The 20,384-nt window shown below is 47.2% G+C and overlaps 4 protein-coding genes across 4 annotated transcripts; 3 read left to right on the forward strand and 1 right to left on the reverse strand.

The window, feature by feature from the left end:
* Positions 1-141: 141 nt before the first annotated feature.
* Positions 142-3,100, reverse strand: LOC311509132 (serum response factor-like). The gene is made up of 8 exons (XM_084574195.1): positions 2,678-3,100; positions 2,121-2,390; positions 1,910-2,042; positions 1,646-1,810; positions 1,459-1,566; positions 1,181-1,369; positions 942-1,021; positions 142-823 (listed from the first exon to the last, which is right to left on the reverse strand). Exons 1-8 carry the CDS (start codon positions 3,083-3,085, stop codon positions 740-742), a joined length of 1,437 nt encoding a protein of 478 aa, XP_084430321.1. The 5' UTR covers positions 3,086-3,100; the 3' UTR covers positions 142-739.
* A 2,082-nt stretch (positions 3,101-5,182) lies between these two features.
* LOC311496442 (opsin-5-like) lies at positions 5,183-9,836 on the forward strand (the record flags this gene model as incomplete). The annotated part of the gene is made up of 6 exons (XM_084556309.1): positions 5,183-5,312; positions 7,116-7,321; positions 8,072-8,171; positions 8,260-8,364; positions 8,444-8,667; positions 9,366-9,836. The coding sequence occupies 6 exons, from the start codon at positions 5,183-5,185 to the stop codon at positions 9,834-9,836; spliced, it is 1,236 nt and encodes a 411-aa protein (XP_084412435.1).
* A 3,209-nt stretch (positions 9,837-13,045) lies between these two features.
* LOC311495561 (actin-binding protein WASF3-like) lies at positions 13,046-16,275 on the forward strand. The gene is made up of 10 exons (XM_084555054.1): positions 13,046-13,486; positions 13,738-13,872; positions 13,950-14,103; positions 14,180-14,297; positions 14,407-14,451; positions 14,676-14,800; positions 14,864-15,130; positions 15,201-15,319; positions 15,404-15,610; positions 15,945-16,275. The coding sequence occupies exons 1-10, from the start codon at positions 13,354-13,356 to the stop codon at positions 16,106-16,108; spliced, it is 1,467 nt and encodes a 488-aa protein (XP_084411180.1). The 5' UTR covers positions 13,046-13,353; the 3' UTR covers positions 16,109-16,275.
* Positions 16,276-16,975: 700 nt separating this feature from the next.
* LOC311506205 (protein EOLA1) lies at positions 16,976-20,358 on the forward strand. Its single transcript, XM_084570085.1, has 3 exons — positions 16,976-17,036; positions 19,687-19,947; positions 20,016-20,358. The coding sequence occupies exons 2-3, from the start codon at positions 19,689-19,691 to the stop codon at positions 20,222-20,224; spliced, it is 468 nt and encodes a 155-aa protein (XP_084426211.1). The 5' UTR covers positions 16,976-17,036; positions 19,687-19,688; the 3' UTR covers positions 20,225-20,358.
* The last annotated feature ends 26 nt before the right edge of the window (positions 20,359-20,384 follow it).

Below are 20,384 nucleotides of genomic sequence, written 5' to 3' on the forward strand. Positions count from 1 at the left end.
ATGCAGGAGATGATACATGATGGACGTCTGGTGTCGTGGACTTAGTGTTTGTCTGTGATTTTAAACTTAACATGATACCATCCCAACATGATCTATGTGCAGCTTACAATGATGCATTCAAGGACACTGGGACATCTGGTGCCTCTGTTACAGAGCCATTATAAATGGTTTATTGTTATTGATAAAAACACAAACACATTTACAGCCTTAAAATATTCTTTTAATTTCACCCACATCGGGGACAGTTTGTTGATAACTGACCAATGATCTGATCAGGGATCTGTACATCCTCAACCCTTGAACCCACCGCTGTCAATCAGTCATCAGTGATCCGTCCTGAAGGTCCTCCTCTGTGTATTTTATTTTGGTGACTCCGTGTACTTTCTGTTTAGTGCGATCGGTCTGGTCCCGATCAGTCGGGCGGGTTGATTCTTGACCAGTTAGTGATTCTGATGCAGGAACATGATGACGACGTGCGAACTGTTTGATTTGGCACTTGAAGATTTCAGCTGAGATTTTCATCTCAACATAAAAAACACACACACACTCGCCAACACACGTTATCACACACACACCAGTTACAATCTTCGTCTGCTTTCAGTCACAGCGTGTTTGTGTTTACATGGTCGTAACAAACAAAGAATAAACAAGAAGTTGAAAACAAAATAAAACTGATGAAGTCCAGCTGAGTGTGTGTGTGTGTCCGGTAATGTGTGTACGTGTTCCGGTCATGTGACTCTCAGTCCTCTTTTGATTGGTGGACGTCCAGACTGACGACCTGCAGCTCCGTCAGGTTGCTGCTGCTCTGCTGACTGATCACCATCTAAACGAGGACAGGATGCAACGACGATGACAATCAATAGGTAGAATAATAATAATAATAATAATAATAATAATAATAATATCATCAATAGTTAATTATATTGATCGGTCATCAGTACCGGGTGCAGCTGGACCGCAGACACAGGGATCTGGGCAGCAACTGGAGGAAGTGACGTAAGGAAGACCTGAGAGACGGCGGCTAAAGGATTGAACACAAACATTCATTATTCATTTGAACTGATTCATTAATTAGTAAAGATTTATAAAATAATTATTACATTAGTTAGTAGTGAGCCATTACAAATTACTTAGTACTAATTAAATATTAATCAGCATAGAGTTCATAAAACTCATGTACCAGGGTCATGTGACTGAGCGTGTCCCGTTGAAGAGAAGGTGTTGAGGACGGTGAGGCTGCCATCGCCCAGCGATGGCGTCGGCGTGGCGTACATCACCGTGTGGCCGCCGGGGTACATCATGTGACTCGGTACTGAGGAACAGGTGGAGGAGGAGGAGGACGTAGAGACGATGGAGACAGGAAGACTGACTGCAGAGTCAGAGAGAGACAGGAAGCTGATCAACCACAGATCCTTCACAATAAAAGACGACTACTGAGGAGGCAGGGCCATGTTCTACCTGTGGAGGAGGCGGGGCAGTGGATGTCAGAGCTGCTCTGATTGGTAGAGCTCTGCTGACTGCTGGTTTGGACCTGGATGGTCTGTAGCTGCTGGGAGACTCCAGATCCTGATGAACACATGAACATTGATGTGAGCCAGACGGCAGCTGTGTGGTCACACCTAGAGTCATGTTTACAGGTTCTGACCTGACAGTGAAACGGTGGTGGGGAGGCGGAGCAGCGTGGTCGACTGAGTGGGCGTGGCGTGCAGCGTGGCAGCAGGGCCAGGGGCCACGGGGCCCTGAATGGTCAGGGACTGGCCCTGCAGCTGGCTGAGGGGGATGGTGTGTGTGCCGGGGGGCAGTGAGGCACCTGTGAAGGGGTGGAGGGAGGGGGTGGAGCCAGAGGCAAGTAAGCAGAGCACAAGCAGGAAGAACAAGCTGAGGGTCCGTCTAAACCCCGCCCACCTACCTGACATCAAGGTGAAGCCTGCAGGAAGAACGACACCTGCTGACGTCTTCAGCAGCGTCCCGTTGGAGGAGGAGGAGGAGGAGGAGGAAGGCTGCGAGGAGCTGGACAGGCTGAAGGACGGTTTGACGAGGTCCTGCAGGGACACGGAGACAGACTGAGCACAGAGGACAAAACGTCAAGTCTGTCCCTTCGTCCCTGAACACTGCCTTACCTTGGCACCCTCGGAGACGCCCTCGGCCTCGGACACCTGGTAGGTGAGGTCGGTCTCCTCGAAGCCCGTGGCGCTCATCCTCTGGTCGGAGGAGGGGTCTGAGCGCGGCGGCGAGTCGGGGGAGTTGAGGCAGGTCTGGATCAGAGCCTTCCCCGTCTCCGACGTGATCATCGGCTGCAGCTTCCTGGTGGCGAAGGTGTAGACGTGACCTGTCTCACTGGCGACCAGCAGCAGCACCTGGGTACCGGTCAGCGTGGACAGCTCATACGCCTGCAGGGACCAATACCTGATCAATACCTGATCAATACAGATGACCACTTAGATCACACTCTGTATCGATCAGGTATTCAGAAAAACACTGAGAATAACAGAAGCTAATCATCTCTGACAGCTACTAGACAACAACACCACAGAAGAAGAAGAAGAGATGGGATCTCAGGTGTGTTCCTGATCTGGCTCTCCTTCAGCGGTGTTCAAACTGAGGTCGGTGGACCTGCTGCAGTCCCTGTGAAGGTCAGACCATGTGACCTCAGGTGTCTACCTGTCAGGTGTCTCACCTTCTTCATGATCCCGGTCTTCCTCTTGCTGAAGGTGGTGTAGCGCCTCAGTTTGTTATCGATGAACTCCATCTTGATCTTGACTCTGCCTCTGGTCTTCTTACCGGGTTTGACTCCCGGTACTCCGGGGCTGACCCCGCCGTAACCCCCGGCCAGGCCTCCGGACGAGGAGTGCGCTGACTGATGACCGGGCTCCCTGTTGCTCCTCACCCGCTTAACGCCCCTCCTGTCCCCGCCGGAGCCCGCCGCGTCCTCGTCATCCCCGGAGTCCGAGTCCTGGTCAGAGCCGCTGTAGACCACCTCGGCGCTGAACTCCCGGTCCTCGAACTGGCCTCCGTCGGTCTCAGAGTTGATCGTGCCCGGCCCGGGTCCATTGCCCGCCCGTCCGGAGCCGGTTCTGGTGCCCATTCCCGCCCCGTTCCGTTCCCCCGCAGCGCTCCCTCCTCCTCCTCCCCCCGCCCCGGACCTGCCTGGAAGCCTCCTACTCCCAGCGGTGAGAACTGCAGCTCTGCCCCGCCGCTCGGATGTCCCAACCCGGGCAAAGTCGGCTCAGTGCACCGCTAGCTCAGCGGCTAACGGAGCTAAGTGGCTAAAAGCTAAACGTTACTTTAGCAACAAGTCCAGACGATTGTCCATCATCAAAGACCGCGGACCGCAGAGAGTTCCGGTGAAGCAGCTACGGATCATCCGCGGAGTGTTACAGAAATATTTTCAATAAATCGATTAAATTTGATCAGAAATAAGATAAAAAGTTAGAAAGTTATGTTTCTCCAGGAATCAGCGACACCCGCCCCCCTAAGATCACTCCGCTCCACATAAGGAAATGACGAGTAACACCCAGAGATATCCGTCCGCGGTAAAATATAGGCTTTCATTTTAGGCGCACTATCTTCAGGCTCCCGCTTTTAAATATCAGACACTTTATCAGAAACGACACGGTAACGGATTCCACGACATGTTGTGCGGGAACGGCGACACGTTAACGGAGGTTGTGCGCAGTGATACCAACGCCGACGTGTTTGTATGACATGTGGAAGGACTACTTTCCTCCATATAAAGAAACGCGTTTCCTTTTATGGCGCAGCCTCTTCCTGATATGGTCAACGACTTCCGGCTCAGCGACCGAAAACACGTGGAGAGAAGAAGAAACTACGGAAACCCGTTTGTTGCCAGAACCTCTTTTATATACAGTCTACGGCCAGAACATAAAAACATAATAAAAAAGAAGAAGTTAAACATTCAAAATTATGAGATTGATATATTTAATTTGATTTATTTAAATATGTCAGTCGGCTGTTAAAGAATAGCTTCTGTTAGTGTCAGTGTTGTCAGCTGACTCCGCACTTTAAAAATGAAACTACTCTGGACCAGGTCTGAACCATAAAACCAGGTCACAGCCCCAGAACCAGGTCTGAACTCTAGAACCAGGTCTGAACCATAAAACCAGGTCACAGCCCCAGAACCAGGTCTGAACTCTAGAACCAGGTCTGAACCATGCATTCATTTTCTGTAACTGTTTGTCTTCTGCGGGGTCGCGGGGGGGGGGCTGGACCCGGGCAAGAGGCGGGGTACACCCTGGACAGGTCACCAGTCTATCCATTCACACTTACATGTGGCAAGTACACATGGCACACCTAGGGCCAATTTAGAATCACCAGTGAATCTAACCAGCATGTCTTTGGACGGTGGGAGGAAGCTGGAGCACCTGGAGAGAACTTGTGTGGAGAACATGCAAACTCCACACAGAAAGGAACCAGTCTGCTGAGGGATTAGAACCCAGAACCTTCTTGCTGTGAGGCATCAGTGCTAACCACCACACCACTGTGCTGCCCCAGAACTATTCCAAGATTTTATTTTGACGGCCAACAGAAAGTAGCTCATCAATGAATTGTGCAGTTTAATCAATGAAGTCAACAAATAACCCCCCACCCTACCCCTCCAGTAATTCTCAGAGGTGAGACATTTGATGGTTATCCGTCTGAAACAGGATTTGTAAACACACCTGACGACCTGGGATCAGCTGATCAGATCTGGCAGCTACCTCCTGAGCTAAGCTAACAAAGTTCACCCAGGGTCGAACTCATTCAACATGGATCAAAACTAATCCATCAATGAGTTTCACTGATCAGACCAATCAGAGATCACTGAGCTCTGACATGAATCAACTCATTAACGGTTGGAATAAATAATCATTTAAACACTTTAATGAAGAACTGGAGACATTTAAATAGACAGAGTACGTCACAGTAACTTCTAACGAGGACTCTCTGCAGGTACCAAACTCAGTCTGATCAATAAACTCGGCAGGAAACCACCAATCAATCAGCCAATCAGAGTTCTGCTGACAGCTGACCTCTGACCCCTCCCTGCTGTCTGCTGCTCTGATGCCAGTCGAGCTGAACCAGGATCAGCCTCTATATTTAACCCAGATTAGACGCAGAGAGACGTTTCCTCAGAGCAGAGAGCACGGCTACTACATAACACACACAACACACAACATACAACATGTCGTTCAGAAGCGCTGCAGGAAGTGCCCCCCCCTGGAGGAACCACAGCTTCATCCTGGGAGGAGGAAGAGACCCCCCTCTGTCTGATCAGGGAGAAACCATCATCGGAGTCTATCTGCTGCTGTTGGGTCAGTACACAATATATACACACACTATAAACAACACGACATAAATATAGACTCATGTACTGCAGTTACTGTTACTCCAGATGAAAACTACTCATGGATTTATTTGTTTTTCTGTCTGATATGACGACATGAACGCATACAGTGCTGCTTAAAGGTTTTGCTTCCTTCAGACCATCCCTCTGAACATCAGATGATTTTCACACACGATTTTTCTCACAAGTCCTGAAAGTAGAACCACTTCAGTTCTGAGATGTTGGTGGGTTTCCTCACATCAACTGCTTGCTTCAGGTCCTTCCACATCATTTCTATTGGATTAAGGTCAGGACTTTGACTTGGCCGTTCCTAAACATTCATCTTGTTCTTCTTTAACCGTTCTTTTGTAGAACCACTTGTGTTCTTGGTTCTCGTTGTCTTGCTGCATGACCCAGTTTCTCTTCACATTCAGCTCATGGACAGATGTCCTGACATTTTCTTTTAGAGTTCACTGGTAGAATTCACAATTCATTGGTCCATCAATGAGGACAAGCCGTCCTGGTCCAGATGCAGCAGAACAGGCCCAAACCAGGACATTAGCACCCCCCATGTTTGATGGAGGGATGAGGTTCTGATGCTGGAATGATGCAGTGTTGGTTCATCTCATTTAAACCAAACTATTCTACTTTGGTCTCATCTGTCCACTAAACATTGTCCCAATAGTCTTCTGTCTTACATACATGAGGTTTAGAAATGTTCTTCTTGGAGAGCAGTGTCTTTGTCCATCACACCATGGTTGTTTAGTGGATTCATCAACATTAACATCAGCCAATGAGAGAGAGGCCTTTAGCTGCTTAGAAGTTCCCCTGGGTTCCTTTGGGACCTCTCAGACTATTATGGAGTGATCTTTGTTGGTGGACCACTCCTGTGGAGGGGAACAGTCATCTTCAATCTGTCTGACTGTGGATTATTTGTGGATTCCAAACTCTTTAGAGATGGTTTTGGATCCTTTTCCAGCCTGATGAGCAACAACAACTCTTTCTCTGAGCTCCTCAGAAAGCTCCTTTGTCCACAAACATGTGCAGCTGTGGCCTACTGGTTAGCGCTTTGGGCTTGTGACCGGAGGGTTGCCGGTTCGAACCCCCGACCGGTAGAAAGCGGCTGAAGTGCCCTTGAGCAAGGCACCTAACCCCTCACTGCTCCCCGAGCGCCGCTGTAGCATGGCAGCTCACTGCTCCGGGTTAGTGTGTGCTTCACCTCACTGTGTGCTTTGTGTTCACTAATTCACGGATGGGATAAATGCAGAGACCAAATTCCTTGTATACACAAGTATACTTGGCCGATAGACACTTAATCTTAATCTTAAACTTAATCTTAATTAAACTTAATGTGTTGTGAAGATCAGACTGAGACAAATCCCTGATTTATTTAAACTAAACCAGGAACTGAACCACACCTGAGTCTCATTACACTGATGGAAACACTTATGAACACACGGACTCTGATTTGACCAGGAAATTAACTTGTAATCCTAGAGGTGCACTTACTTTAGCACCTCACTGATATGTAATATTTTGTTATTTTCAGAATAAACAAACACAAAAGTATAATATTTCTGTTTTGTGTGTTTGATTACTTTCTCTTTGTATACATCCAGGACTTGTGTGAAAATCCGCTGAAGTTTTGAGTCATTTTAATGAATAAATGTAGAAAATTCTTTGAAGCTGCACTGTATGTTCAGATTCAGACATCCTCTCACCTCTGGTTCCTTCAAAATAAAAGTTCAGACTCATCTTTGTTCTCAACATGAACCCCGGTGTTGTGCTGCAGGCTGGTTGTCCTGGTTTGGAAACAGCATCGTCCTTTTCGTCCTTTACCGCCAGAGAGCCTCACTGCTGCCCACCGACTACCTGACCTTCAACCTGGCCGTCTCCGACGCCAGCATCTCGGTGTTCGGCTACTCCAGAGGAATTATTGAGATTTTCAATGTCTTCCAGGACAGCGGCTACCTCATCTCCTCCATCTGGACCTGCCAGGTACTGAAACTGAGACTCATCTGAGACTTACCTGAGACTTACCTGAGACTCAATGAGACTGACTGAGATTCACCTAAGACTCACTTGAGACTCTCCTGAGACTCCCCAGAGACTCCCCAGAGACTCACCTGAGATTGGCATGAAACTCGCCTGAGACTCTCCTAAGACTAACTGAGACTCTTGTGAGACTGTCCTGAGACTCACCTGAGACTTGTACAAAATTCACTTGAGACTCTCCTCAGACTCTCCTGAGCCTCACCTGAGACTCACCTGAAAATCATTTGAGACTCCCCTGAGACTAACTGAGACTCACCCGAGTCAGTTCTGAGACTGTCTTGAGACTCACTTGAGACTTTCCTGAGATTCACATGAGACTCACTTGAGACTCTCCTGTGACTCTCCTGAGACTCACCTGAAACTCACCTGAGCCTCACCTGAGACTTACCTGAGTCTCTTCTGTGACTCTCCTGAGATTCAGATGAGACTGTCCTGAGACTCACTTGAGACTCTCCTGTGCCCCTCCTGTGACTCTCCTGAGACTCACCTGAGACTCATTTGAGACTCTCCTGAGACTCTCCGGAGACTCCCCTGAGACTCACCTAGGACTCTCCCAAGACTCACCTGAGACTCATTTGAGACTCTCCTGAGACTATCCGGAGACTCTGGTGAGTCTCAGGTGAGAGTGGGGTGTAAAGATCAGAGGTTCCATCTCCAGGTGTCAGTGACTCACCTGTGCTGTGTCTCCTGCAGGTGGACGGTTTCTTTACGCTGGTGTTCGGTCTGAGCAGCATCAACACTCTGACAGTGATCAGCATCACGCGCTACATCAAAGGCTGTCACCCAAGCAGAGGTTTCAGTCTGAACTCAGATCCATTAACAGCCTCTTAGTGACCAGGTGTCCTCAGGTGTTCCTCTAAACATGAACATTTGTGTTTCAGCGCGTCACATCAACCGGACCAGTGTGATCGTGTGTCTGCTGCTTATCTGGATCACAGCCGGATTTTGGTCTGGAGCTCCATTGTTCGGCTGGGGCGGCTACAAAGGCAGGAAGCCATGAAATAAAGTTCTGTTGACGGCGATGTGTTCACTGACCTCTGAAACCTGACCTGTGGTTCTCTGCAGATCGAGGGTACGGCACCTGTGAGATCGACTGGACCAAAGCGAACTACTCGAGCGTCTACAGGTCCTACATCATCTGCATCTTCATCTTCTGCTTCTTCGTGCCGGTGCTCATCATGCTCTTCTGCTACGTGTCCATCATCAAGACAGTGAAGAGAGGCAACGCTCTGTCATCAGAGGGCGACCTGACCGACCGCCAGAGGAAGATCGAGAGAGACGTCACCATTGTGAGTGTTCGAGACCACAGGTTCTCCCAGAGAGGACCTTCAGCAGCATGAAACGTCCTGCCAGTGTTAGTGTTAGTGACCAATGTAAATGATGACAGACATTTCTGAGTTAGTCTTAGTCTCCAGACGAAAATGTTTATTAGTCTTAGTGACATTTTAGTTATTTTTATCTTTCATAGTATTAGTTAACGTAAAGTCATTACATTTATGTCAACTTTTAATTGTAACATTGTATATGTGGCAAAAATGTGAATCAGGTAACAGGCTGTATCAACAAACATCAACAGTCAGAAGGCAATAACTTCATGTAGTGCAAAACATCAACTAGTAAAGTACTTAGATGAGACTGATCGTGATGGAGGCTGCATGAATATCAGGACCGTGATTATTTCCACCTAATTTGTAGCCACAGGGCTTGAATCAGCTTGCTAGTTTTGGTCACTACCGTCAACTGAGATCAGAGAGATAAGCGCCCCTTATCCAATCACATGACAGGGACGTACATTTTGAAAGACAGTCAACCCGTACGAAGAGATCATGTATTTTGAAATGTATGATATTCAAATAACATCTTGTCATATTAAATAATATTCTAGTCTTGTCTCGTTAACATTTCCTTATAGTTATTGTCAATAGACATTAGTTTTAGTTAGTCAACGTTTTCTTTGACGACATTAACTCTGGTCTGTGTCCTCCAGGTTTCCATAGTGATCTGCACGGCCTTCATCCTGGCCTGGTCTCCGTACGCTGTGGTGTCCATGTGGTCGGCCTTTGGCTTCCATGTTCCCAACCTCACCAGCATCTTCACCCGCCTCTTCGCCAAGTCGGCAAGTTTCTACAACCCGCTCATCTACTTCGGCCTTAGCTCCAAGTTCCGTAAAGACGTCTCAGTCCTGCTGCCCTGCGCCCGCGACGCCAAAGACACCGTCAAGCTAAAGCGCTTTAAGGCGAAGGCTGACGCCCACGGCCGCCCCGCCGCCCCGGGAGGCAAACTCAAGGTTCCTCTGAACCGGCCTGAGAAGAAGTACCAGCCCTACCCGGACCCTATCCCCGAAGGCACCACGGGCAGTCCACCCTGCACGCCCCCGCCCACTAATAAGGAGGTGTTCTACATCGATGTGCCCCGCGCCTCTGAGACCGGCTCCGAGTTTGAATGTGAAAGACTGTGATGGGTTCAGGTCACCTGGAGGACGACCAGCGCCACCGGCCCGATTAAACTGATCAACTCAATGGATCCAACGACATCTCTAATTAGACTGATGCCAGCAGGAGGTTCCGACGCCCAGAGTTAAAGAAGAAGAAGAATCATTAGTAGAACAGTTTCTGTTCAATAGATTTTACAAACTTCACCTTTGACTGAAGACACTGAGCAACTCCTCTGCCCCCCAACCAACATCTATCTGCCCGCAAGAGACAAAGAGTTCTTATAGCTGCTTGGTTCAGGAACATTCTGAAGGAACTGAGAACCATAGTTCTCAGGTTCAGACGTCACATTAACATCTGATCTCACCTGTCCATCTTTTAGTACCTGTGTTCACACCTGACATTAATTAAAAGTCGTCTCTAAATGCGTCCCCAGCCAGCACTTGAGCTCTGATCTCAGTTTGTGTGTCTGTAACTAAGCAGCGCCATCATGTGGTCAGTAGAATATTGTACCAGCTGCTGTCTCTAATGGATCTCTACCTACCGCTGGATCAGAACCATCAACAGCTGGTTGTTGACTTGGGGACATGATCCAGATTTTGGAGCAAGTTTCTCACATGTCAAGTTCTAATTTATTTATTTTTTTTATCTCCATTGTAACATTCTGATCTGAGTCAAAGCTCAAAGTAGCACTGAACCCTGGAAGTTTCCTGACTCAGGTACTGGTCTGAGATCAGATCAGCGTTCACACCTGGACTCTAACCAACACCGGTGTGACCAGACCTCTCAAGACAGAGGTTAATGTGACGTCTGAACGAGGCCTTAGAGATGCTGTTTTATTCTTCCATCCTTTGGTTAAATTAATTTCCACGGCTTTAAAACTGAGAAGTAAAACCAGTCAGTCTTTCTGTCTCAGCTTTTCCAGATGGACGTGTCCAACAGGACTGAGACTCAGAGCGCTCTGGTGGACAGGTGGAGAATAGCAGGATGGAAATACTTAACTGAACCGAGATGTTTTTTAAATTGTGAGACAAAGACTGTTTTTATTTATATTATCTTAAATTATATTATATTTTACTTTTAAACAGATTCATGTTTATTTTCTTGATTGATTGGTTTGACTCATTAAAGGCTGAGATTTCTGCAGCTCCAGGTGTTGATATGAAACCCACCATTACCATGTCGACGTCTGATGAACACATAATAAAACTTTAGACTAAACGATGAGTCTGAGCAATGTGTTCCTAATAATATGGCATAACAGCGTCAACGTAGAACAGAACCCTGAGGAGCCAGTTTGAGGAACCAGACAGCTCTCAGCAACTCAACAACTGGTTCTGATTGGTGGGGGGGGGGGGGGGGGGGGGTACCTAGGTGTGCGGGGCAGAATGTCATGTTTATGTTGCCTTCATTTCACTTCCTTTTACAATGAAACCACAACCACTTTACATTAGGACTCTCTCAGATTCACATTGTGTTTCATCACATCAGGTAATCTGATTACAGTCAAGTACTCACTTACTTTACAATAATAACATTTTATTAATAACAGTCAATAAATATGTACAAAGATTAAATCACCTGGAATCTATTCATCCATCACCTCCTGCTGCAGGGAGGGTTTGACCTACGGCGGAAACTCCCGACCAGAGCCTAATGAAGCCGACAGCAGCCGAATGGAGCCGACACGACCCGAATGAAGGCGAACAGATCCGAGTCAGATTCCTCCTCTCTGCCAGCATCCATCCCCGGTCGGAGGAGGATGACTCCGCCGCTCTCCGCTCTCTGAGGCTACCGTGAACGAACCGGGATCTGGAACAGAACCGGACTCCGTCCCGAGGTGAGTCTGATCGATCCGTTATAAGCGCCCCTCGGTCCTGGAGCTGACGCGTTATCGACCAGCGATCAGTGATCGATCAGAGACCGGCGGTGACGTCATCATGTGACAGTTCGCGGGATCGATCGATGAAGCGTCACCCACACATGCACGCACACACGCACGCGCGCACACACACATTACTGCATTACGTCATCTCTGCACAGTGTGATGAAGCAGCGCGTGTTAGTGTTTGTGAGTGAGTGTGTGTGTGGGGGGGGGGGGGGTCAGTGATGTCATTACCTGTGGAATGTGACGATGTGACATCATGTGTCCACGTGACCAACTTGTTCGTCCAGGTCAAAGACATCTGGACTAGCTGTGTTTCTAGTCTTCAGTTCTAAGTGAATGGTTGGAGAGTTTAGGTTTTTATCAGGAACATCTGGTGTCCACCTGAAGGTAGAGGAGGTAGAGTCCTGGAACCTGACCCTGTCTCCAGTGAATGCTCCTCTAATGACCCATTAACGTCTCCAGACTCCAGACTCAAGGTGCCAGTTAAACTTGTTGTGGACAGATGTTCAGACTGATGTAGATGATGACAGGTCCAGATGTCTCGGAGCGTTAACCAGGAAGTTACATGACATAAAAGGTTCAGAAACGTCCTGGTCTGATCTGATCTGATCAGAGAACCAGAACCAGAACAACATGATAATCTAGAATGAAGCTGTCAACCAACTGATCAGCTGATTCAGAAGAGGACAGCTCTGTAGCTCTTCCTAGCTTCTTAGCCTCGCAGCTAGAAGTATCGCTTCCTAGCCTCCCAGCTAATAATAGCTACTCTTAGCATCCTTGCTAACAGTAGCTCTTCCTAGCCTCTTAGCTAATAGTAGCTTTAGCTAGCTTTCTAGCCTCCCAGCTAACAGTAGCCCTTCCTAGCTTCCTACCATCCCAGGCGCCGCCTGTTGGACCAGCTGTTCACTGCTATAATGATTACAGTGCCTTCCTCTCTGTCTGTCTCCTAGCAACAGTAACCATGGAGCGCTCCGTGGGCAGCAGAGCGTGCTCTGAGAGGCTGGCTGCGTTACCATAGTGATGCAATCTGAGACAGCACTGCTCACGCACAGTGTGAACGAACACACACTCACGTCTCTTACACTTGTGAGGACCGATGATCACAGCAGCTCCTGGTGGACGTCAGAGGAACTGCAGCGTGACTTTAGATCCACACGTAGTGAATCGCTGGTTGTCTATGTTTTTGTAGAGGACAGTTGGTCTCTGGTGGACGTGCCATGCTCTGGTTGCCTAGGTAACCCTCGTATAAACATGTCCAGTGTGTGGGCAGAGCTGGCTCTTCTTCTAGTTGATAAGAAAATACTACCAATGGCACTGGAATCAACCCTTCGTTTTCGCTTTGATTGGTTAGCTGACCACCAATCAGAGTGCGCTTACCCTAACCCATAGAAACCTGCTGAAAGCCTGTAATAACAGAGGTAAAAGTAGGGTAGGAGCCCTCTGACTGGTGGACAGCTGACCAATCAGAAGGCCAACGAATGTCCAATGTGGCAGTGGGAACCAAAATGGTGGACGGTGTTTCTTTTAGTCGCTTCCATTAGTCCAGATTAGTTCAACTTGGTACCGCCCATTGCACGTCTCCTGGTCTCTGGTGGATACGTCGCTGATGGGCTGCTCCTCTGAGGATGAACCTCCGATCTCTGTGCAGGTGAGCCATGCCGTTGGTGAAGCGGATCATTGAGCCCAGGTACCTGTGTCGAGGAGCTCTGCCTGATGGGGTCGCCAGCGAGCTGGAGTGTGTCACCAACAGCACCCTGGCTGCAGTTATCAAACAGCTGGGAGGACTCAGTGAGTGGTTATCATTGTAACTCTGTTGGAGTTGGAACACCTGTGCAGTAACAACCTGTCAGTCACTTCACGATAAAACATTCTTAGCTTCATTGTGTTTTATTCTGACTGTGAAATTTACTAAAACTATATCAGAGTCATGTCCTCAAAGTCGCCCCCTGTTGGTCACTAGAGAGAGTCAGGTGTAATCAGGTTGTACCACAGTGTGTCCTGGTCCTGGTTTGGTGTTGATAACATTTGCTGTCGTGCAGGTCGTCATGCCGAGGACATCTTTGGGGAGCTCTTTACGGAGGCCAACAGCTTCTACCTGAGGATGAGTAGCCTGCAGGAGAGGGTGGATCTTCTGGCAGTGAAGGTCACACAGCTGGACTCCACCGTGGAGGAAGGTGGATAACATTTCATGGCCACGTGGTTTAATTTGGACCTCCACCAACTCTGACATCTTGGTCTTCTTGTTTTCTAGTGTCTCTGCAGGACATCAACATGCGCAAGGCGTTCAGGAGCAGTACCATCCAGGACCAGCAGGTGGTGTCACGGAGCTCCATCCTTAACCCAGTGCTGGAGATGTACCATCGCTGCGACAAACCACCTCCGCTCAATATCCTGACGCCCTACAGGTCAGTGTGATGCTAACATGCTAGCATGCTAACATGCTTGCATCCCTCTGAACTTCCGGCTCTCCTCCATATGCAGGGACGATAAGAAGGACGGCCTGAAGTTCTACACCGACCCGTCGTACTTCTTCCACCTGTGGAAGGAAAAGATGCTGCAGGCCACCGAGAACAAACGCAAAGAGAAAAGACGACAAAAGGTTCATCAATTCGTCCATCTATCTATCTGTTCATTCATTTATTTGTTTATCCATCCATCTATTCATCAGTCTATCTATTCATCTCATCCTGATCCTTGTTTGTTTCCAGGAACAGAAGAATGTGGAGGAGTCTTCAGGACGGGAGGTGAAGAAGGTAAGTTTGGACTGAACTGATCTAGAACTTCATGTCAGTTGGAGAGTCTCAACATCTGGTCCACTGGAGGTTCTGAGGAGGTGGTAGAAGAACCTGATCGACACAGGACTCTGTAGAGATTCTAGATCTGGTCTGAGGACAGCTGATGGACCTGAGACCAGAAGATGATGGTTCCTGGGTGTATTCTTCAGTTGTTATCTTCATCCTTCTGTCTCTGTCTCCAGGTGCGTAAGGCTCGTAACAGGCGTCAGGAGTGGAACCTGATGGCGTACGATAAGGAGCTCCGCCCCGACGCCAGGGTGACGCCGTCCCCTCACCACATCTCTGACGGCTCCATGTCCCCGGACAGGTAAGACGTCCTCAACAGATCGTCATCAGAAAAACATCGAGGTCTGACTCCTCCGTTCTACAGGTCAGGGATGACGGACGACCCCTCCTTACCTCCCACCCCCCACCGCCACGATGCCCATGGGCATGATGGGAAGGACCCTGTCTCCATGGCAACCAGTGGAAGTGGTCAGACTCAGTCTCTGGACCGCGCTCTCCGACCCGCCGCCGCCGCTTCCGCTCGACAGCACTCTCTGGGCCGCAACCAGCCGCACCACCACCACCCCCCGCCACCGCTCGCTAGCTCAGCCAATCAGAATGGAGCACGCACCAACACCGCAAAGGACGCCATGTAAGCTCATACAGACTCCTGTGTTAACGGACGGTTTGACAGTTAGTAACTGCTCCTCCTCTCTCCTCAGTGACCACCAGATCCCTCCCGCCCCGCCGCCGCCTCCTCCTCTCATGCCGTCAGGACAGAAGGTGTTCCCCAACAGCTCCACCCACAGCGCTGCCATAGCCACAGCTCCTGGTAACCAAGGTAACAGACATTTATTGTCTTTCTTCTCAGCATACAAAGAAACATATTAACAAATAAAACATCTCTCGTTGGTTGTGTCTTCAGGTGGCGCTGCTGCCCTCCCTCGCCCCTACAGCCCTTCGCCTCCCCCACCTCCGCCTTCTAACTACACCCCCTCGCCATCCCGCCCTGGAGCCCTGGCCTCTGCCGCGCCCCCGTTACCCCTGGCAACAGATGGCAGGAAGCCTCCTGGCGGACCCAACGTGCCGATGAACGACGCCCGCAGCGACTTGCTGGCCGCCATTCGCAGAGGTCACCTGGCTAAAATCTTAACGACTGATGATGATTAAGAGTTGCTAGCAGTAGCTTTGGCTATTAGCATTAGCTCTAACTGTTAGCATTAGCTCTGGTTGTTAGCATTAGCTCTGGTTGTTAGCATTAGTTCCTCCTGTTACCAATAGCTCTAGCGGTTAGCATTAGCTCTAGCTGTTAGTGTTAGCTCTAACTGTTAGCATTAGCTCTGGTTGTTAGCATTAGTTCTACCTGTTACCAATAGGTCTAGTGGTTAGCATTACCTCTAGCTGTTAGCATTACCCCTAGCTGTTGGTAGTAGCCGCTATAATACCCTGTCTCTCCCGGTCTGCAGGGATCCAGTTGAGAAAGGTTCAGGAGCAGCGAGAGCAGGAGGAGGCCAAGAAACGAGAGCCAACAGGAAATGATGTCGCCACCATCCTGTCGCGACGCATCGCTGTGGAGTACAGCGAATCAGAGGAAGAGTCTGAGCCAGAGGACCAGGACTGGTCCGACTAAAACATAAATGATTAATCTTTTCTGGTCAGTGTGATGCAGGTATGATCCTGTAGCACCGCCCATGATGAGACGTTTATCTCCTTGTGTTTGTGCTAAAATCATAAGGACCTTAATGAGGAGGTTCCTGCTTCTTCTTCTATGAATTGTGTTCAGTGACTTCGATATTTATTTACTATTTATTTACGTGCTTATTATTAATTAATGAAACTTATGTTTCACAGAATTTTTTTTTTGGTTTCTTTATTTTTTATTTTGTAGCCGCGACTAGCTGCTCGTTAACTGTTAATTGGTTGCCATAGTAACCAGAGACAAGCTCATGTCTTTAATGGACATGTCCCATGATGCATCTGTTCATCGGACAGAACTGTCACTGATTAATGTGAAGCATTGTCGTCATAGTAACATCCATCTGGGGATGTCACCACCTCCGCCGGGGATGATGTCACCAGAGGGGGCGTATACTTCTTGCTCTGTACCATCTGTGATTGGTTGTAGATAATGATTGATCTGTGATTGGTTGTGGTTGTTTGCATGCTGGTGGAAAAAAACGGAAATAAGAAAACTTTGACAAAAACAAAAGTCTGATTTATTTATTTATTATTCTTGTAAATATGTTACTCTATTACCATAGGAACCCAGGAGTTTACCTTTGAATGAAACTGAGTTCATTTAAAGGTGTTTATTTTAATATTATCATCATCCGGAATAGAAGTTTGATTACAATTTTAATTTCTCCACAATCGAAATACTGATAATTTATTTAATAAATACATCATAACAGATTTTTATTTTTCATTTATTGAGATGTACATTGGTTTTATGAATCGGCTGCAGTACCATCTCTGACCTGTGGAGGCAGCAGAGCGGAACTAATGTTTATAGGTTTCCCACGAAGAAGAAGAAGCGGAAGAAGCGCAGCGGTTTGTTTGTGAGTGATTTTTCAACTCTTCGCTTTAAAACTGAACTTTTGTGAGAATTTCAGTTTCAGTTAAAGCTTAAAAATATCTGAATAAGAATCACTGAACGGACTCTGACCAGTGTGTGTCCGTAGAGCGGCCAGACCAAAGTCTATTCAGAGCATCTGAGAATTAACGTTTCATTGTTCCTCTGCTGAACAGTTCAGTTTGATGGAAGATGAAAGAGCTTTTAAGACAAAATGGAGTTTTCTCTGGAAATCGGCAGAAACTTTGAATGTGTTCAGTGGAAGTGACACTGAGAAATATGCCAATAAAACATTAAGATTCTTCGTCTCAGAAATCAGCTCAATTAACGTTCACCTGTTTGTTGATCAGCATCAGAGACAACTGAAGCTAAAAAACATCAGAAATATGAATGAAGTCTGGTTCAGAAGTCTGTTTACCTCCAGACACGTCATGTTTCTGATTTACACGAATTATACAGTAATTATGAATATTACGATAATTGTAATACAATATGAATGTGTTGCTATTATAGTTTAGTTTAGTTTAGTTTAGTTTAGTTTATTCACCATACCACTGTTGAGACATTACAATAATCCAACAGGAATAAAAAAGACAGATGGGTAGAGTGAATGGGTCCCCCAAAGAAGCTAGAAAAGCTTATGGGTGGGGGCCCATGGTTCATGAAAAAGGTAGTGGTAGCTACAAGCAATGGTATCACACAAATTACCACCTGAAACCAGATGGTAATGAATAAATGCACGTAGAGCGCACTAAAACACATAACATAGATACTTAACATTACATACACATACAATCATACACATACATCCCAATAGTCCATGAGGAGGCAGTTTTATATTAGATATAGGTTTGTAGGAGATTATTTTTAAGTTGTCTTTTAAAGTTGGAGATAGAGGGCAACACCTTGAGGCCTTCATGAATCCTGTTCCAAATCTGCGGCCCCCTACAGACAACACTCATACTGGTGCGCACATGTCGGCGACATTTACCTGATATAAGTGTATTAGATCTCGTATGGTATGTGTGAAGGGGGCTGGAGATGGGAATAAGTCTACTCAGTCTAGGGTTGAGCCTGTTGACAATTTGAAACATAAGGCAGGCATTATGATACTCATTTAGCTCAGCCAATCTTAGTAGCTCAAAGCGATGAAATAGAGGATGGGTGGGAGAATTTGTCTGTGACCATGACAGGGCCCGTATGACTTTCTTTTGCAAGGATGCAAGTTTTTTAAGATAGCTGGTGAAGGTGTTGCACCATATCACATTACAATAGTTAAGGTGAGGTTCAAAGAGAGTTTTGTACAATGTGAGAAGGGCAGACAGAGGAAGGAAATGTCTGATCTTATAAAATAAGCCAACATACTTAGACAGTTTGTTTACAAGATGGTCAATGTGACATTTAAAGTTGAGAGAGTCGTCAATGTGGACCCCCAGGAACTTAGTGGCACACACTCTTTTTATTTCCTGTCCATCAATTTTAATCAGAACGTGATCAGTTTTTTTTAATTTGTTTGATTTGAATAAAATTACATTTGTTTTGCTGACATTTAGTGAGAGTTTATTACATTTGAACCAGGAGTCCACTTTGGTTAACTCTGAGTTTACAATACCTTGTAAGATAAGTGGGTTCCTGTGTGATGTGAACAAATTTGTGTCATCAGCAAAAATAATTTTATGAAATATTTTGGAGGAATTTACAAAGTCATTGATATATAGAATAAATAAGAGTGGGCCCAAAATTGAGCCCTGGGGGACCCCAAAAAGTATGGGCTTACAAGTAGATTTATGATCATTGACATGGACGTACTGTTCCCTTTCATATAAATAACTTCGGAACCATTCAAGTGTCAGACCTCTGATACCATAATGATGTAATTTATACAACAGAATATCAAAGTCGATGGTATCAAAGGCTTTTGACAGGTCCAAGAAAATACCAACACCATATTTTCCCTCTTCAATGCAGTCATTAATTTGTTCTATTAGGTCAAGTATTGCCATGCATGTTGTACTCTTTTTCCTAAAACCGTATTGAGAGGGAACAAGGATATCTAGTGTATCAAAATAGCCGCTGAGTCTATTGTAAACTACTTTCTCCATTACTTTAGAAAAAGTTGGTAGGATTGATATGGGCCGGTAATTGCTCATATCATTTCTGTCGCCAGATTTAAAGATTGGAATTATCTTGGCAATTTTTGTCATTTTAGGTACAATACCAGTAAGTAAAGAAAGGTTGATACAATAGACCAGTGGCTCTACAATGATGTTAGCAATGGCTTTCATGATGTTACTACATATTCCATCTACACCAGCGGTGTATGAGCTCCTCAACTCCGAGATGATCTTGAGGAGCTCAGTACCATCCGTTGGTTTCATAAAGAATGAATGAATGTAACTACCAGAAAGAAATTGCTTGAAGGTGACACCCTGGGGTTGACTTATCTTCTTAGACAGATTTACACCTATTGAGGCGAAATGATTATTGAAGCTCTGTGCAAGATCAGTTTTGGCATTGCCAAGATCAGGTAGAGTAGTATACATAATAAATATAAACAGGAGCTAAAACAGTTCTCAGCTGAGTCCTGGGTGAGTTTGTTTTGCACATTTCAGACTGGGGGTGTGTTTGTTTTGCAGACATGCCGGTGCAGCTGTGGTGCCTGTCCTTCCGGCAGCCGTACGCTGGCCTGGTTCTGGACGGGGTGAAGACGGTGGAGAGCCGTTGGAGGCCCCTGCTGGCCCCACTGGAGAACCAGACCCTGGCCATCCATATTGCCCAGAGGGACTGGGAGGGGGATGAGTGGAGGGCGGTGCTTAGCGGCCCACTGGGCATGAACCGAGCTCAGATCCAAGCGCTCCTGGAGTCCGGGGAGCGGTTTGGCCGCGGCGTGGTGGCAGGTGAGATTCGTCATTTCTGTGGAGTCTGAGGCGTCCCTGAAGGCATCACCTGTTCAAACCTCTTTCAGGATTGGTGGATGTGGGCGGGACCTGGCTCTGCCCCGCCTCCTCGCAGGACGAGGAGCTGCGGCACCTGGAGCAGTCTGCCGTTCTGATTGGTCTACAGGAGAAACACCTGACTCACCTGTCCAACCCTCGCTGGCTGAAGAAGCCGCTGAGCACCCGCGGAGGTCGTGACCTCTGGTCTGTGGAGATCCCCGACCAGCTGTTACCGTGACGACCAGCACCCATGACAGTCAAGATGGTGGCAGCTCGCTAGCGGTGTCACCAGAACTGTGTTTAGTTTCGTAGTCTCAGTTTGTCTGACATTTTTATTTCTTGAGTTGTGGAAAATAAAGTTTATCTCGTGTTAATTAACTCAGTGTTGCCGTGGCGAC

Source organism: Chelon labrosus (genome assembly GCF_963514085.1).
Source record: "Chelon labrosus genome assembly, chromosome: 2".
Taxonomy (NCBI): Eukaryota; Metazoa; Chordata; class Actinopteri; order Mugiliformes; family Mugilidae; genus Chelon; species Chelon labrosus.

What these genes read in the sequence shown, in the direction of transcription:
- LOC311506205 (XM_084570085.1), top strand. Translation starts at nt 19,689, where the DNA reads ATGCCGGTGCAGCTGTGGTGCCTGTCCTTCCGGCAGCCGTACGCTGGC. An exon ending in TGGCCGCGGCGTGGTGGCAG is followed by an intron (nt 19,948 to 20,015) that starts GTGAGATTCGTC and finishes AACCTCTTTCAG; the next exon opens with GATTGGTGGATGTGGGCGGG.
- LOC311495561 (XM_084555054.1), top strand. Translation starts at nt 13,354, where the DNA reads ATGCCGTTGGTGAAGCGGATCATTGAGCCCAGGTACCTGTGTCGAGGA. An exon ending in CACAGCTCCTGGTAACCAAG is followed by an intron (nt 15,320 to 15,403) that starts GTAACAGACATT and finishes TTGTGTCTTCAG; the next exon opens with GTGGCGCTGCTGCCCTCCCT. An exon ending in GCTGGCCGCCATTCGCAGAG is followed by an intron (nt 15,611 to 15,944) that starts GTCACCTGGCTA and finishes CCCGGTCTGCAG; the next exon opens with GGATCCAGTTGAGAAAGGTT.
- LOC311509132 (XM_084574195.1), bottom strand. Translation starts at nt 3,085, where the DNA reads ATGGGCACCAGAACCGGCTCCGGACGGGCGGGCAATGGACCCGGGCCG. An exon ending in CACCACCGTTTCACTGTCAG is followed by an intron (nt 1,567 to 1,645) that starts GTCAGAACCTGT and finishes TGTGTTCATCAG; the next exon opens with GATCTGGAGTCTCCCAGCAG. An exon ending in CTGCGGTCCAGCTGCACCCG is followed by an intron (nt 824 to 941) that starts GTACTGATGACC and finishes GTCCTCGTTTAG; the next exon opens with ATGGTGATCAGTCAGCAGAG.